Source organism: Homalodisca vitripennis, chromosome 5 (genome assembly GCF_021130785.1).
Source record: "Homalodisca vitripennis isolate AUS2020 chromosome 5, UT_GWSS_2.1, whole genome shotgun sequence".
Lineage (NCBI taxonomy): Eukaryota > Metazoa > Arthropoda > Insecta > Hemiptera > Cicadellidae > Homalodisca > Homalodisca vitripennis.
Window position 1 is genome coordinate 32,384,093 of NC_060211.1, and position 15,985 is coordinate 32,400,077.

Below are 15,985 nucleotides of genomic sequence, written 5' to 3' on the forward strand. Positions count from 1 at the left end.
AAGTTTCGCATCTACAAATTTTGTTCACAATAATTAAATTTAAAATATAGAATTTGACATGTTTAGCTCTTTTTAAGATGGAATCTAAGTTGCAGTCACAAAAATCTTGTTGCCTTGATCAGTTGATAGAGTCTAAATTAATTATAACCATTCTTGAAGAACGGATCTTAATCCTACAAATTAATGTTAGAAAAGAATCTCCTTTATTTCATAGTCTTCAAGAACAGAAATTGTGTCATGAGAAGTTAAAACAAAATGGAATGCATTGTAAATAAAAAGTTACAAAAAAAGTTTTAATATTATTAGTACTGATCGCATGTTTTTTTAGTAATTTCTTGTCATCATCTCTTCTAGAGTATAAAAACATGTTGACATATATACCAGCCTTGTTCATAACATAATGGCAGGAAACTATATGAGAACTTCTAGCCAACATACTAATGGTAAAGAATGTATGGAGTCCTAGCCTGTATGTTGACATAACACTTCTAGCCAATTTACTAACAGCAAACAATTTGTGATGTCTAGTGGATGTTTGAGGGAGACTGTGTGTGGACACCTAACCACCGTACTAAAGGCAAATTACAGATGGAATTTTAGTCACTATGTTGACAGAATACTGTGAATTAATAGCCAATATACTAATAGGGAACTTCTTGTGAGTGTTTAGTGGATACTTGAAGAATTCTGCATGTGATCATCTAAGTGTTCTGTGTGACAGAGGTTGTGAAAGCATAGTAAATTTTCTTTATGACCAATAACATAGATACATGCAACATGGGAAAAGGATCAAAATAATGAGGGAAAGGAATGACTGAAAGATGTTATACTACAATACTGACATCAATTATTTAGGATTGTCGCATAAATTACTTGATACTGAGGCTGAGAAACTTCTACAACTGCAATGGTCAAGTTTTCCAAATTGCATGTACTTTTGGGTGTGTTGTCCTAAAGACCTAACAGACCACAGTAATTGGCCAGTAAAGTTATTTGAAATGGTGTTCAATAAAAAAAACCATAGTAAATAATAATTGAAATGATCCAATATTAGAGTCTGTAAAGATTGAACATCTATGAATGTAGAAGATTGTCACATACACCAGACAAGTGATATCTGTATCAATCACAAAATTGAAAAGTATTTAAACAAGAAATAGTGTGATCAAAAAATGAACACAATTATGACTGCATGAATATTAGAATGTTGATACAGCTTGACTTTGGGTCAGTGTGACAGACTTCCATTTTTCTCTCAAATGTACCTGTCTCATTCATGCTGCATACTATTTCTTATTTTATACTTAGGTATCCTGAGTTTTTCACTAGCCTTATGAGCATGTAGCCACTGGGCATTTCACCCAACAACATTCACCAGAGACCCTCTAGCCCTTGCTTATTGAATGAACACTTCATGTGAGAATGAATGACATTGTAAATTGTTGGTGAACTAATTTACTTTTATTTCCTATGGTGAATTAGTGACTTTAAACCGATATGTCACTTACATCTGGTCAACCTTGTAGATGTCCAGCAGCAGAACATCACTAACCGCAAATTTCGAGATATTTGTAGTAAAAGGTTGTGCTGTGGAGGATGACTGTTGGAATAGAAGGAGCTTCCATAGTGTTGAATGCTTGAGTAGAGCTTGTCTCCCCTTCTTCCAAAGTTAAAATACTAAGATATACCGTTCTTATAGAATCTCAACAGGAAACGACTCCCACCCTCGACCTTACCTACCCTGAATATCCTGTCATTCTAGAAATAAGTACAAAGGTTTTTATTGGAACTAAAGAGCAATGAGAGGTTTTCCTCACCTTCTTGTCCTAAGTGAACAAAAAATACACCAGCAATCTCTTTAATTCTAGTCTTAATAACGATGCAAAGCCTCTTCTCATAAGTGATGTTATTGTTAAACATGTTAATTTCACACAAACACATAATAAGAGTTGCAGATTTAAAAAAAAAATATTGTGTAAACATATATTTTAGTTTAATTTTATTTGCTTTTGAGTTATGTTGTTCTTAAATATATATATATTTGAAACATACAACTATATGTGCATTATACGTTTGAAGAATTCAGTTTTACGTATATAAATATAATGCATTTCTCAAGATTAGTTCCTAGCTCTGCAACAATAATTGATTACAACTTTTAGTAGTTATTTGTTCACTTTGCAGCATCGCGCTCAAACATAATTCAACATTTTTCAAACTATCATTGAAGTCATTTTTATTAAAATCTAAATTTCTTATTTAAATTGACTTTGTGCATGGCCCTAACTATAAAATAGATATGAATTTATATTTATCCACTGGATTATATGTTGTGGATAGTAACCAAACAATCTAACTATTGTTATTTTTTACATTTATTTTTATTGGATAATTTTTACCACTAAAGATATCAAGATATAAAGAAGGAGAACTGTTTCAAAAGGACATATTAGTCAGGTGCCAGTCGTGCATCTAAGGCTCTGTTTTTAACAAGGAAGTAAAGTTGAAAACTGCATTATAAATATGGAACTCATCGCCAATCCATAAATGTTTTACTTCAGAAATTTAGATTTCAAATAGACGAACTTAGACATTAAAATGAGATGAGTTTTTATTTACAACATAGTTTTCATCTTTATCCCTATGTTAAAAGTGGAGCCTTAGATGAACATCTGGCATAAAACTAGTGTAAACTCTTAACACCTTCACTGCTGGTCTATACTGAGTGGTCTTAATAGTGTAACTCCACAACAGACATGCTGTGGCCTCTGCCGCAGTCGACGTGTTAACTAAAAGAGAATATCAAAGGTTAACTAGTATATTTACTCAATTCTAAATGTACGTGATGGCATTGAGTAAAGTAAACTGTCAGCTTCCTAACCAAAACTAGTTCTTGTGCAGTGTAGTAACAATACATTGAGAATAAACTAAGCATTTACCTCTCTTATTTGATATGTATCTGGAAGCAGATTGAGCACTATATTTGGTTCAGTCAACTGCCGGAGCAAAAAAGCCAACAAGTGAAAGAAAATTTGTTGAGATACAAAAGAGCAAGAGGAAGTTGATAAAAATTTGAACCTTGTACAGTTACTGATTAATTGGTTTATTATTTACAGGAAATTTGATAGTGTTTTTAATGGTACAATGACTTTATAACCTGTACGAGTTAACTGTGTGGTTAGTGAAAAGTTAAAATTACAACCTACAATGATAGTGTTTTATCTTTCATTTGTATTCAAAATTTATTTAAATGATTTGCAAGGTTTAAAATTCATCTCAATGCTTAAAACTCTGATTCGTTGACTGACAGTGTTTCCTAAAATATTCTGATTGGTTGTAAAGAGAGCTGGAAAATTTTTGGGTGATTATATTTTAAGATTATAGCAAATTAAACTATATACATTATTTTATTATCTGTGGAACATGTTTTCTCAAATAAACCAATGAAATACAGTGTTAAAATGAAAATGAACATGTTTTGTGTAATCTGTAATCAGTTATGCAAATCATTAAAATCCTATATCCTACAAGTCCAGTTAATCATAATTTATTGTTAAAGAAAAAGTGTCTTCTTTGGCTAGAATAAAAGTTTAAATATTTTATTTAGTTTGAATAAATTATTGTGAATATTCATGGCTAGCATTCTAACAATTCTCGTAAGCAGGATTTATATAGATGACTCAATTTATAAGTATTACTAGCTGTGTTACCCATGGCTTCGCATACTCTTTTCACAACCAAATTCCTTGCACTACTTATGATGCAAAGAAAAAGCACTTATGATGTAATATGATGGAGTCCTATGAAATTTTTGGAACGTAATTAAGCATACATTAGGTAGGTAATATTTAAGTTCTCATGCTTAATAGTGTCAAAGTTTAACCTAACTCTTACATCATAAAGGAGTATTTCTGGTTAAAATTAATTATATTTCCAATGTCGTAGCTGTGTCTGCCTTGTTACCCTGATCAAGAAAATACAAATATATATATATATATATATATATATGTGTGTGTGTGTGTGTGTGTGTGTGTGTCAGAAAACTACTTTGGTCAAGAAACGTTTACTTCTAGCTCTTGTTTACTTCCTGGTCTAAGATATTTCTGGTACCACAGTAGAGTTTGCCTTGTTGTCCCGATGAAGAAAAGATTTATACATATATAGGGTATATAGAGGCCTACTTCGGTTAAAGGCACAGTTTAGTTTGTCGTATTGCCCCGATAAAAATCCCGACATATATCTGTAGCTCTTGGAAATCTACTTCAGTCAGAAATGTCTACTTCCGGTTCCTGTAATCTAATTTTAGTCTCAAATATTTCTGGTGAGTTTGCCTTGTACGGAGAAGGAAATATACATACATACATAGGAATGAGAAGCCTATTACATCCTAGGGGGAATTCCAACCAACTTTTAAGTATTTGCGGTATAAGGAAGAAATCCTTATAAGTTCATTCAACATGCCAAAATAATCATTTATAAGGTTTTACGTTATAACAGTCTCGTTGTCTTTTGGACTGTAATCTGGAAAAGAATGGGTCGTTGAGGCATGTTAGTGTTCATTTCTCTATTTTCAATAAGCCACCGTTAAAACGCCATATCACAATGTCAAGGAAGCCCACCAGTTTGGAACACCTTATATGAAAACATTCAGAGCTTTGTTCATTAAGGTTGGTTTTGTAACAGTGTTTAAAATGTATTTGAAATGAATGCACTAGATGTTTTAAATTCGTCACTGGGCAATGTGGAGAAAACTTTAGATATTGACTTTGTATTTGATATCTGCATTACACTGTTGTACACTTAGTGTTTTGTAAAATTTAAATGTAAGCAAATGTTTCAGCCAATATGATGAACTTTAGCTGAAAGTGTTGTCACAATTTAACAGCTGTTCATTGTCAGTTGAATTTGGTTTATGAAACATAAAGACAACAATTTTGAATTCCAAAATATTCCCGATAACTTTTCTAATCTTTCTCTTCATTCATATAAACCTTCCTCGAATTTCAGTGAATTTATACAAAAAGAATTCAACGAATTGGTCAAGCCATTCTGAAGATTAGCGCTTAGAAACATATTTTGCGATTCATTTTTATTTATAAGACTTTTGTTATTTAGGTTTCATGTAGTGGTTGTTACACAAATTGTATGACTAAGTCCTCTTATCTTTCAATGCTATTTATAACGTATGGCCTGTATCTTAATTGAAATTGAAAATAATTAGGCAGTGATAGTAAAATATTTCTTGATGAATGTCTTATACCATAATTAATTTGTAGTAGAATCGAAATAACATATGTGAATTTCAATTTAGCATCTAGACAGTTGGTGCCATATGCTAGGACAGTTGGTTTGTTGAAAGATAACACAACACAAGAATGCTGACATTTGTTGATAAAGATAAATCATCAATAGATCTTAATTCATGAAAATCTTCTTCTAAAATGATCAAGAACTATAGAAAATTACATTTGTTAAAAAATAAATGTTTGTTTTATTAGCTGAAACGCCTGCAGAGGGGCAGCCAGCCAAGAAGAAAATGGACCTAGGAGTGAATGTGTGTGAAGATGCGTTTGGAGACGATGGCACAGGTCATGCCGTGCGCCGCTTCACTCTGACTAACGAGTACCGCATGAGCGTACAAGTGATCACCTATGGCGCCACCATCACCTGCATCAAGGTGCCGGACAAACGGGGCAATGTTGATGATGTTGTCCTCGGCTACGATGATATGAGTGGTGAGTTAATAAGGTTTATTAGTTTCATAATTGTGTTTTTAATTTTTTTACTATTTGGATGATTAATAAAAGTATCATCTTTGTTTGTAATTATTGAATAACTTTGTACAGGTTATCTGTCAAACACAAACCCATACTTTGGAGCAACAATCGGAAGAGTGACTAACAGAACTTATCCAACAGATTTTCTCTTCAACCAGCAACACATTTCTCTCACCAAGAACGTGGGAGGGGTGCACCTGCATGGGGGCTTCAAGGGATTCGATAAGGTGGGTTTTAATACATTTCGTCAACATTTTAGAGTATAAACAATGCAAAGCAAAAACTGCAACAAAACCATCTTTAAAGAGAAAATATAAGTTTAAGGTTACTTTGAGACTTCATCAAGATAAAGCAAGAATATAACATCATCAGTACAACATGATAAGCAAAATTCCTATAAAACTTGGGTTCATTTCAGTGCAATGACCAAACAGATAGGCTGCCCAAAAACTGCTCTGAAAGACCTTTAAATCTGTGAAGTACTACTCTGTTGATAATCACAATGTCAATGTGGTACTGATGTCATATAATGCATCTAGAATTTATCCCATTTTTTTCTGTTTGACAATGTTAAATGATGCCAAAAAAGTTAAATAGAAAATCATCAACTAAAATGAAAAACTTATCTGATTCTTGCTATTTTTAAACGAATTTGTGAATTAATTTTCTGAAAATTAACTATTTTTTGTAGCCAATTTTCCTCTTTATCTTGAAATAATACAATAAACAGTAATTATTTATTATGGTTGCGTTTTAAATTATTATTATTAGTGCTCTTTTAATGTTTTACAATGTATAAAAAGTTAGTAACCAGGTTTTCATTGTATTTTCAATAAAATTTAAAATAAAAATATTTTTTAGTCTTGATATTATGAAAACTGAAAAATGTCTCTGAGCAAACTTACTCAAATTAAGAAGTTTTAACTCAAATATTTGCAATTTTACGATCTATCTTGGAAAATACTTTTCTATTCATCGATTTATATATGATGTTTTCTTGAAGCAATATTTTGATCATGTTCACTAGTTATTTTAGCTATCATTGTGTTGGGAGAGTAATTTAGATCTAAAGTCTAATACATTATTTTATTTTTCACTAATTCTACTCTCAGAACCATTAATAAAGAGTTTGATTTATTTATGTATTTCCAGTTTGTATGGTTTATCTGAATTCCTCAAATAAACATAAAATAAGTGGATGGTTTTTATGGTTTGGACATAAAAGTACTTGAACCTCTGACAATCACCAGTCCTTAATAACTATTTATTCTTCTTATTCTTCACTCTCGGTTCATTAACTTTCTCCTTCACACAAAACCCGAGAAATCCATTATGTAAAACTAAAAGCAATACTTTGATGTTGACAACCATTGTGTAAAACTAAAAGCAATACTTTGATGTTGAAGGTGATATGGGATGCGGTGATGGAGGAGGACCGCGTAATTATGACATATCTCAGCCGGGAAGGAGAGGAGGGCTATCCGGGTGATGTGCTGACCACCGTCACCTACCAGCTGACAGCAGATAACCGTCTGATCATCGGAGTGCGGGCCTCCGTCACCAAACCCACCCCCGTCAACATCACCAACCACAGTTACTTCAACTTAGCAGGACATGTGAGTGTTGACAATACTCTAAATCTTCCCAATATTCAAAATCAATCTTTTATCACGGAAATATCATGAAAAACATTTGGTAACTTAAATTATTTAAAATGTAAAAATGCAATATTATTTTAGACTGTTTAAATTGAATAGGGCTGCAGTACAACAAGAGGCCACCACCACAATAGAATCATATTTATGATTATCTAAACAATAGAAACAAAAATGTTGACACGAATTATGTTATAGATATTTAAAATTATAATATAATTCATCTGTTTTTAAATCTAAAATATTAATAATTGATTGATGAATAAAAAACTATCTATGTTATGTGTATCTATAAAATGTGATGAAACAAAATAAAACAGTTTAACATTTAGTTACTTTTTACTGTTTTTAAGGATAAATTTGTGTGACAGCTACATATACTAGCGTCCATTACTCAAATACCACATAAGACATATACTTTGTTTGAATTAATTTGGAACAATATTGTTATTTAATACATTAAAAAAGAGCTGATAAAAATTAATTTTGTAAATGACTGTAATTAAAATGTGTTTGTATTTGATAGTTTAAGTATTTCTAATTGATAATTTGGTACCCTGATACGATTGCAGTGGTGGCCTCTTACTATACTGCAGCCTTTAATAGTTCATAATATGAATTTTTGTTGTATTTTGTTATAATTTAAGAACTGACTGTAGAAAAACTTTCTAGTCTTTGTAAATCAATGTAGTGGGTAATATATCATGTTTGACTAAACTGAAAGGAAATTTTAAACAGACATAAGTCCCTCATGGAAGAGTTATTGAGATATATTTTACATAAATAGTGGTAGACATCTACGAGTAACTTATTAAATATTGCTTACTGTTAATTATTTTACTTAGCTAAAATAATACTTCTTGTTTTTAATATTCCTGCAACTCAAAATCTTACTTATACAAAAATGTGTATTTTTAATCGCGTTTGTATGGTTATAGTTTGTATATTTTTATAAAATTTAAGATAAGATTGCATTTAAAACAAATCTTTAGGATTATATTTTATAAATTAGTTTTATTTCAGGCCTCAGGATCGAGTGGCCTACTTAACCAATTTGTGTCAGTGAATGCGGATAAGTATACCCCTCTTGAGAACTTTATAGCCACTGGTAAGTGTAAAGTTTTGAGGTAGTAATTATTATAATATAAAAAATTAAAGCAGTTTGTCATTAATAATTAGCGATTGATATAATTTATATTTCAATTCATTGTAAAACCATTTCTCTGTTTAGAACACATAAATTTAGTAATGGTAATAGTGTAACATTAATTTTAAGAGTTTATCATTGTAGACAACTTAAGAGGTGATGTAATGTACTGTTAATGTAAGAAGGAAAGTAAAATGTCACTAACTGCTAGTTTGGGGCTATACATAAACATCTGCAGAACACATTAGTAACTGTGTTGCTTCATACATCATTGATTTGCTAATGATGTTTAATGTACCAATAACTCAACTTTGGAATTTCTTTGGTGAACTTTCTCTGTGTGAATTGCTTGATGATAACGGCTTGCATGTCCTATAAATAGATCTATACCAGTACATTCTTTAATATAAAATATCTATGAAACAATAGAGCCATAGTTGAGTCAGAATAAAATTTTCATACTCTAATCTCTCTGTTCTGTTCCCTCTGTTCTGTTCTGTTTTGTTTGGTGGAGTTAGGGCTAATTAGCCCTAACTCCGCCTCTTGAATAAAGGCATATTTCATTTAATTTTCATTTCATTTTATTTCTTCCAAACAATTTTTCAACCTAAATTCATATTCTAAACCGAACATAAAAAGGCTTTTATGGGCTTCAACGCATACATTATTTCAGATAAAAGATTTACTATTCGTAATTTGTTGCCATATTTAAAATCCTGCTTGAAAATGTTTCTTTCCAGCTTTTTGGAAACTAAAACATTTCATATTCTCTACAGCATAGACATTTTATTCGAGACCTCATAAAATTGTGCCCATAGGCTAACTAACAATTGAACCAGAATAGAAGCTCATATCTCAAACAAAGGAAATAAACAAAATTAAAAAGAAGCTAGTTCCACAGAGCTAGATCACTAAGAAAGAAAACTTCCTCATAGATTTTCATATTCATAAAGTATAAACATTTCAATTAACCCTTTGCCAGCCCAAAGTTATTTGGTTCTGAATTGTCCTCTCAGGTCGGATGTCCAGCTGTCCACTGAATTCCTTTTTCTTCGCAGATGTCCAGAGCGGATAGCCATTGAAAATAAATTATATTCTATGTTATTCCAATGGAAATGTAATAAAGAAACCGAATTAGCCAGCAGTGCTCGCCACACGACCTGAGAGGACATTTCTTAAAACATATCCCGTAACATATAGGGTTAAATCTATCCTGTATACAGAATAAAATCCGGTGGAAGTGTAAAAGTTTATGAATATATATCTCATTTTTTGGATTTTTTGTTGGTAACTCAAAACTTTTCATTCAAATCCCTAAATTATTCAAATAATGCTCAAATGACTGCTTAAATCCAATAGGTAATTTAAAAATTAATTTACTTTTTTTGTAAAAAAAACGCATTTGCACCTTATAATATCCCAATATAGGATTTACTGAACTTTCTAACATACATACAATATACTCCCTCTCTCTCTATATACACAATATTATACACATACTATATGTGCCTTTCTTGACCTGATAACATTTGAATTTGTTAAATTATAATGCTTTTGATCATTTATTTTTCCATATACATAAAGTAATGCTGGAATGTAAATGTCTTAAACACAACTTTCGACTTGGTCCACCAAACCAGATGTATTAGATTTGTTTAACATTCAGATGCACAAATGTTTGATCAGCGGTTCTGCTTACTATTGAACCTGGTTGTGCGCACAAGGTCTGTGCAAGTTTACAGGCAATGTAGAATAGAATATACTCTATTCTAGAAAATATAGATTAACAAAAATTGACATCAGTACTGGTAGGAATGACTAGCCACAGTATCCAGTAAGCGTGACTAGCTCAACTGAAAATTGTACTTAATTGTATAGTGTTCAGTCGAATCTTAACAAGTAAATCATGCAGTTAATCCGCAGAGTGCACACCCTACAATTTACATTTATTTGAAACATAGCATTTTTAGTTATAAATTTACAAATTAAAAACTTTTAATATAAAACTGTACAATTTCCTATGCTAATATTCGAAAAAACTATCAATACTAACAAAATTTAAAAGCTAATTTTTAAATTTATTCTTATTTTCTATTTTTACAGTTTTTTATTTGAAAAGGCAAAAGATTAAAAAAAATTTGGACCCAAAAATGAACAGCCCCAGAGATTGTTATAGTAAACCAGAGGTTGGTCAGCTCTCTATATGGTGTGGTTCATACGTAGCCAAACACTACCAAATTCCAGGCCAGCTCCGTTTGCCATCCAACCAGGTTGGATGAAACGATCAACCAAGTCGGATAGTGTGTGGGAGGCTTTAGAATCCACTCTTAAATACACAATTAAAATCATCCTCAGTCCATCTGCATACAGTTGAAGTTTCAAGAGTGTATCTTAAAAATAAATTGTATAAACTTAAGAAATTAGAACCAAATTATCTCAAGAGTTGGATTGTACATGGTACATCCACTTTATTCCTGATGAAATTTGGTTTAATTATAACCAAAATAAAACTGGGGAACTACGCCTCTCTCATCTTGAATTTTATCATCCATCAATTCCTTGTCGGATTACTTCTTTTAGGTACTCAGAGAGTAATCAGTGTATATTTTCTTGTTAATCGACACAATGTTTAGGAGAGATCCGAGATGTGGCCGGGTCCGGGTATGATCTACGGATTCCACAAAAGCTTTCTGAAGCTTTTAAGACTTTGGACACTGACGGTTACGACATCAACTTCTGCCTGAACAACAGCATCGTGCAACCAGGCTTCAACTTTGCTGCCAGGTAATCTATCTGAATGTTCATAAGAGTGTCACAAAACTGTGTTTAAATATAAGGTTTTCACATCCTAATTGCTCATGAATGGACATTGGTGACCCAAACTACAGTTAATTCAGCAGCAGTGGTATAACTAGGACTTGCCTTTGGAGTGGGTTTATGGATGTGATTGAAGAGCGCACACTGGGGGTATGGAATAAATGTGAACAAATATAAATTCAAACAAATTTAGATGGGCCTAATTTAAATGAAAGCATTCAACTGCTATATTTCAAACAATTTGGAATGCTGTTATAGGTATATTTTACAAATTTTAGCGCTTTTATTGGGGGGGGATTCTATCCCCCTCTTTTCCCTCCCTCTTGGTTACGCCAGTGTTTGGCAAAATATGTAATTTGGGTATATGTAGTACAAGTCATTGTTGCAAACTAATCAGATTAATTGAGCAATAATTGAGTACCGTTACTTTGTTGTAAAGCAGTTTAATTTAAAGAAATGGTCTTAAATTGTACTTTTAAAATTAGGAGAAAGCTGAAGGATTTTTACCCAAAAGAGTATTTTTATAAAAAATAAAATATGAACTGACTATAGTGCTGTGTGGTAAGGAATGAGACAAGTAACTTTAAATGATCAAATTCTCTTGAAAAATTAAAAGAAGCTTACATTTTTATTACTACCATTATAATACCTAATCTTAGGTTTTATAAAGTTATGAACTTTCTCAGTTGAGTTTAGAATAGAAATTTAGTTGTTTTATTTGTTATGAAATTAAACCTTTTTGATCTAGTAACTTTGGCATGTGTTGGCATTTTTAATTGTATTATTTAAAGGCCTAATCTATATATATATAAATGCAAATGTTTGTTTGTATGTTCCGTTATAACTCTGGAACCAACGCACGAAACATCGTGAAATTTTGTACAGTGATTCTACATGTTCCTGGAAGTAACATAGGCATACTTTTAGAGAGGGAAACATAGATTTAATTAATCTTTTATATATGTTATATTTGATCCGACAGACTGCGCTACGACACGTAATACAAAGCGAACTGATGCTTAACAGCTGTTAATACTTTCAGCTGAAGTTCATCAAAGAGGCAGAAACATTTGTTTACATTTAAAATTCCGAAAATGTTTATTGTAAAGTGCTTGATCAGTAGTATAATGCAGGTTGCATAGAGGACGTCATTGCCTAATTTTAAATTCAGATTGCACCAATGATCAATAAACTATCTAATGCAATGAAAATACTATTAAACGCTATTATGAAAATAACCTCATCGTACAAATCCGTGAATGTTTGCACATAAGGTCATCGAATTTGGTTATATCGAAGTTAAATGAAAAGAGCTGAAAGAAGACACTTTATGATCGAAATTGGGTTTCTTTGATACATTTTCTTGAAGGCACACTCCTAAATAATACTGGAAATATCTTAGACAGAAAAGTAATTTTAACAGACTGAATTTGATTCTTTATAACCTAATTAGTTTACCGAGATTCATCCATATACATTTATTGTTCTGAATAACTTATCAACACCTAGCAAAAACCACGAATGATAGAGGCAGGAATATGTACCACCTTCACAATGCGCCCAAGAGGCTCACGAAGGAACGACTATCAATTATCTCAGCAATGCTTAAAATGTGATAGAAAAAGAATAAGTGAATATAGTGTACTGTTTTCAACAAGAAATTGCGTGCGAAGCCGCGGGCAACTGCTAGTATTACTATATATTGCATTCAGTTTCAATTAAGTTTTATATAATATAAGCTTTAATATTAACAAGTGTAATGTAGACAATCAACTGTGAATTGAAATAGAGTGTATTAACGTTACCCTCTTGTTTGGTTTTGTTCCAAAGTAACCAGGACGGTTGTAAACAGAAAGAGAATTAGAGAGGCCAATGAAAAGGTAAAAAACGCAATAAAATCTAACACTTAGTGTAACGTCACTTTCTCTAAAATTGTTTGTTCTGTAATAGCTATCTCCTCAGCTAGTTAATTGCATGTTTTGCAAGAGTGAAACCGATTTTAGTGCCTAGAAACAATATTGGCTTAACTGTTTACTAATTGTTTTATTTATTTGTTTGTGTTGGAGACTATATGTGGACATAATACTTTCTTAGTCAATGTGTTCTTGGTGATGTCATGTATTTTTATAAACACAGTTTCTTTTAAACTGTTGTTTTTCATATTCATAAATATATCAATCGACCTATATGAAATGTACATTTTATTTTAATTCAATTTGTGGTATATTTTGTACCGTACATTAAAATAAGTATAATAGACTTAAATTACTTTTATAACAAGTAATATAGATGAGTTGAGTTTAACCGAAACCTTACATCTGTCTCAGCAGTTGTAACAACTGATATTTTTTTTCAACTACTCAGTAAAGTTTTTGACATACAATAAGCAGTGGTTTTCGTCACCAAAACAATACAGCAATTTGTAGAAAAATTAAAAGCGGCTTGTACTTATTCCAAATTTCAGTTTATATTTTGTTTTGCTTTAGTTATTGTTATAAGAAAAGTACACTTTTATTATGTACTATTAAAATTTTATATCAATGTTTTATACCTGTTGGTTTTGCTAGTGATATTTTGATTAGACAATTATACTTAAATTATACCTTTACAAATTCATGGATAATGTATTCAAAAGCAGACTGAGAGGGTTATTTCACCCCCCCCCCCCATAAGTACAGTTTAATATATTTTTTAATATAATATTTTACTTTTTAAATAATTGTGGAGAAGCAGAAAAACTGTTTCAAAGTACCTTTTGTGGGTTGTATCTGTTTTAATAAACAACGAAAATCAGACGATTACAATTTATATGCAACTAAACCTGTTATGATAGTGATCTTTGTTTATATATATATATATATTTGTTTGTCTCTGTCAGTATAGACGGAGAGCTCATCAAAAAATCATTAATTTTACAATGTAGTTCACCTTATTCTTTTTTAATTCCTCAATTTGGTTATCCAAGTTACGCACAGATACTGATTCTATAGCAAAATAAAATAAACTGTAGTCCTTATCAGTATTTATTAGTTACTATAAAATAAAGTACCTAAAGTGTAAAGTATGCCCTCCAGATCTGAGTATATTTTATACTTTAGTTGATACACTTCCAACAAATGTGTCAACTAGCTTTATAATTTTACAATTTTTTGGTTTTTTTTTGCTGCTCTGACTAATTTAGATGGAATCCTAAACTCTTAATTGTCCTATTATAAAATATATATATATGGAAATATTTTTCATCCTTCCTAAAGTTAGAATAGGTTGACTGTTTTGGACCAGGTTTTTGATTTTTTTTAAAAGTCTCATGAAATTAAATTTGAAACTTTGAACAGTGTTTAGGTTTATATTGAGCTGCACCTTTTTATTCATTTAAATTTCTCAAAATCCTATGTGAAGCACCCTTAAGATGAAATACCCTGTTGTAGACTGACAGACCCTGAGAGTGGTCGATTTCTGGATGTTCACACTGACCAGCCAGGTCTCCAGGTCTACACCAGCAATGGAATGCCCACCATTAGAGGCAAGCGGGATGCTACCTATGGCAAGCACAGCGCCATCTGCTTTGAGACTCAGAACTACCCCAATGCCATCAACATTGTGAGTAGAAAACTTGTGAATTCTCTAGGGTTCACTTCTGGCTGGTTTATACCTTCCAGTTGAACTTACACTGGGTACAGCAAAAACCGATGTGTCACTGAAATGGATGTCTAGGAGCGGCACATCACTAACCGCAAATTTGGAGATACTGGAGTGCAAGGGTAGATCGGTAGGTCTAGTGTACTGCGGGGGATGACTGTTGGAGTTGGTGGGGCTCCCTAAGTGTCAAAGGTAGTTGCTGGCCTAGACATAATGGCGTGCCACCCCTACCCGCTTTGAATAAAGAGAATGGTCAGAGATGGCCTCCCGTTCTTTCAAGGACACATGACTGAGATTAGTGCCCAACATCCTTCCTCATGGATCTCGACAGAAGGAGATCCCTCCCTCCAACTTACCCACCCTGAATATCCTGTCACTCTGAAAACAGTCTCTTTAAGACTAAGTGCAATGAGTGGTTCCTTAATTTCTTTCCCTAAGAGAACAAAAAAAAAAAAGTATATATAAATAAGGTAGGTTCTCCATAAAATCCTTGTAGAGTGATGAGGCAGTACATACTTTGTGTAGAGAAGACATACTATGCTATCTGGCCGTGACACAAATTGCTCGTGATTGACTCTAATGGCATTGAGCTAGAATTACTGACTATCCATTAACCACTCCTAGCATAAGCTACATGCCTATACTAGCAAGATCTTATTACAGCTTGGTAAATCTGTTTAGTTGGAGCCAAGAAAGTAAGTCACAATCCTTCTTCTTTTACTATACCTTCTCTGTACACAAAGTATGTTATATTCATTAGGGAAACAGTTTATCCATTTTTACATTGCCTAAAGTGTAAGCAAATAACTGATATACAATACTGTCTTTGTCTTTTCTTTTTTAATATTTTTGTAAATAATTTGGTGGTTTAGTAGAGTTAACTCAAATCTTTATGTTTTCTTATAGAGCTTTTTATGCTTGTTATCTTTACACTTGTTATAACTTTAAGG

General features: G+C 32.0%; 2 protein-coding genes across 5 annotated transcripts in view; one reads left to right on the forward strand and one right to left on the reverse strand.

Moving 5' to 3' along the window:
* Positions 1-15,985, reverse strand: part of LOC124363406 (mucin-5AC-like) — a 161,313-nt gene that overhangs the window by 56,800 nt on the left and 88,528 nt on the right.
* Positions 1-15,985, forward strand: part of LOC124361955 (galactose mutarotase-like) — a 33,188-nt gene that overhangs the window by 15,409 nt on the left and 1,794 nt on the right. For 3 of the 4 annotated variants that reach the window (XM_046816044.1, XM_046816042.1, XM_046816043.1), the window contains 6 exons: positions 5,499-5,735; positions 5,847-6,004; positions 7,184-7,393; positions 8,456-8,540; positions 11,207-11,363; positions 14,825-14,996. In XM_046816044.1, coding sequence (XP_046672000.1) covers positions 5,499-5,735; positions 5,847-6,004; positions 7,184-7,393; positions 8,456-8,540; positions 11,207-11,363; positions 14,825-14,996 — 1,019 coding nt within the window. The remainder of the gene's footprint in view (positions 1-5,498; positions 5,736-5,846; positions 6,005-7,183; positions 7,394-8,455; positions 8,541-11,206; positions 11,364-14,824; positions 14,997-15,985) is intronic. The other variant, XM_046816041.1, reaches the window with a different exon arrangement.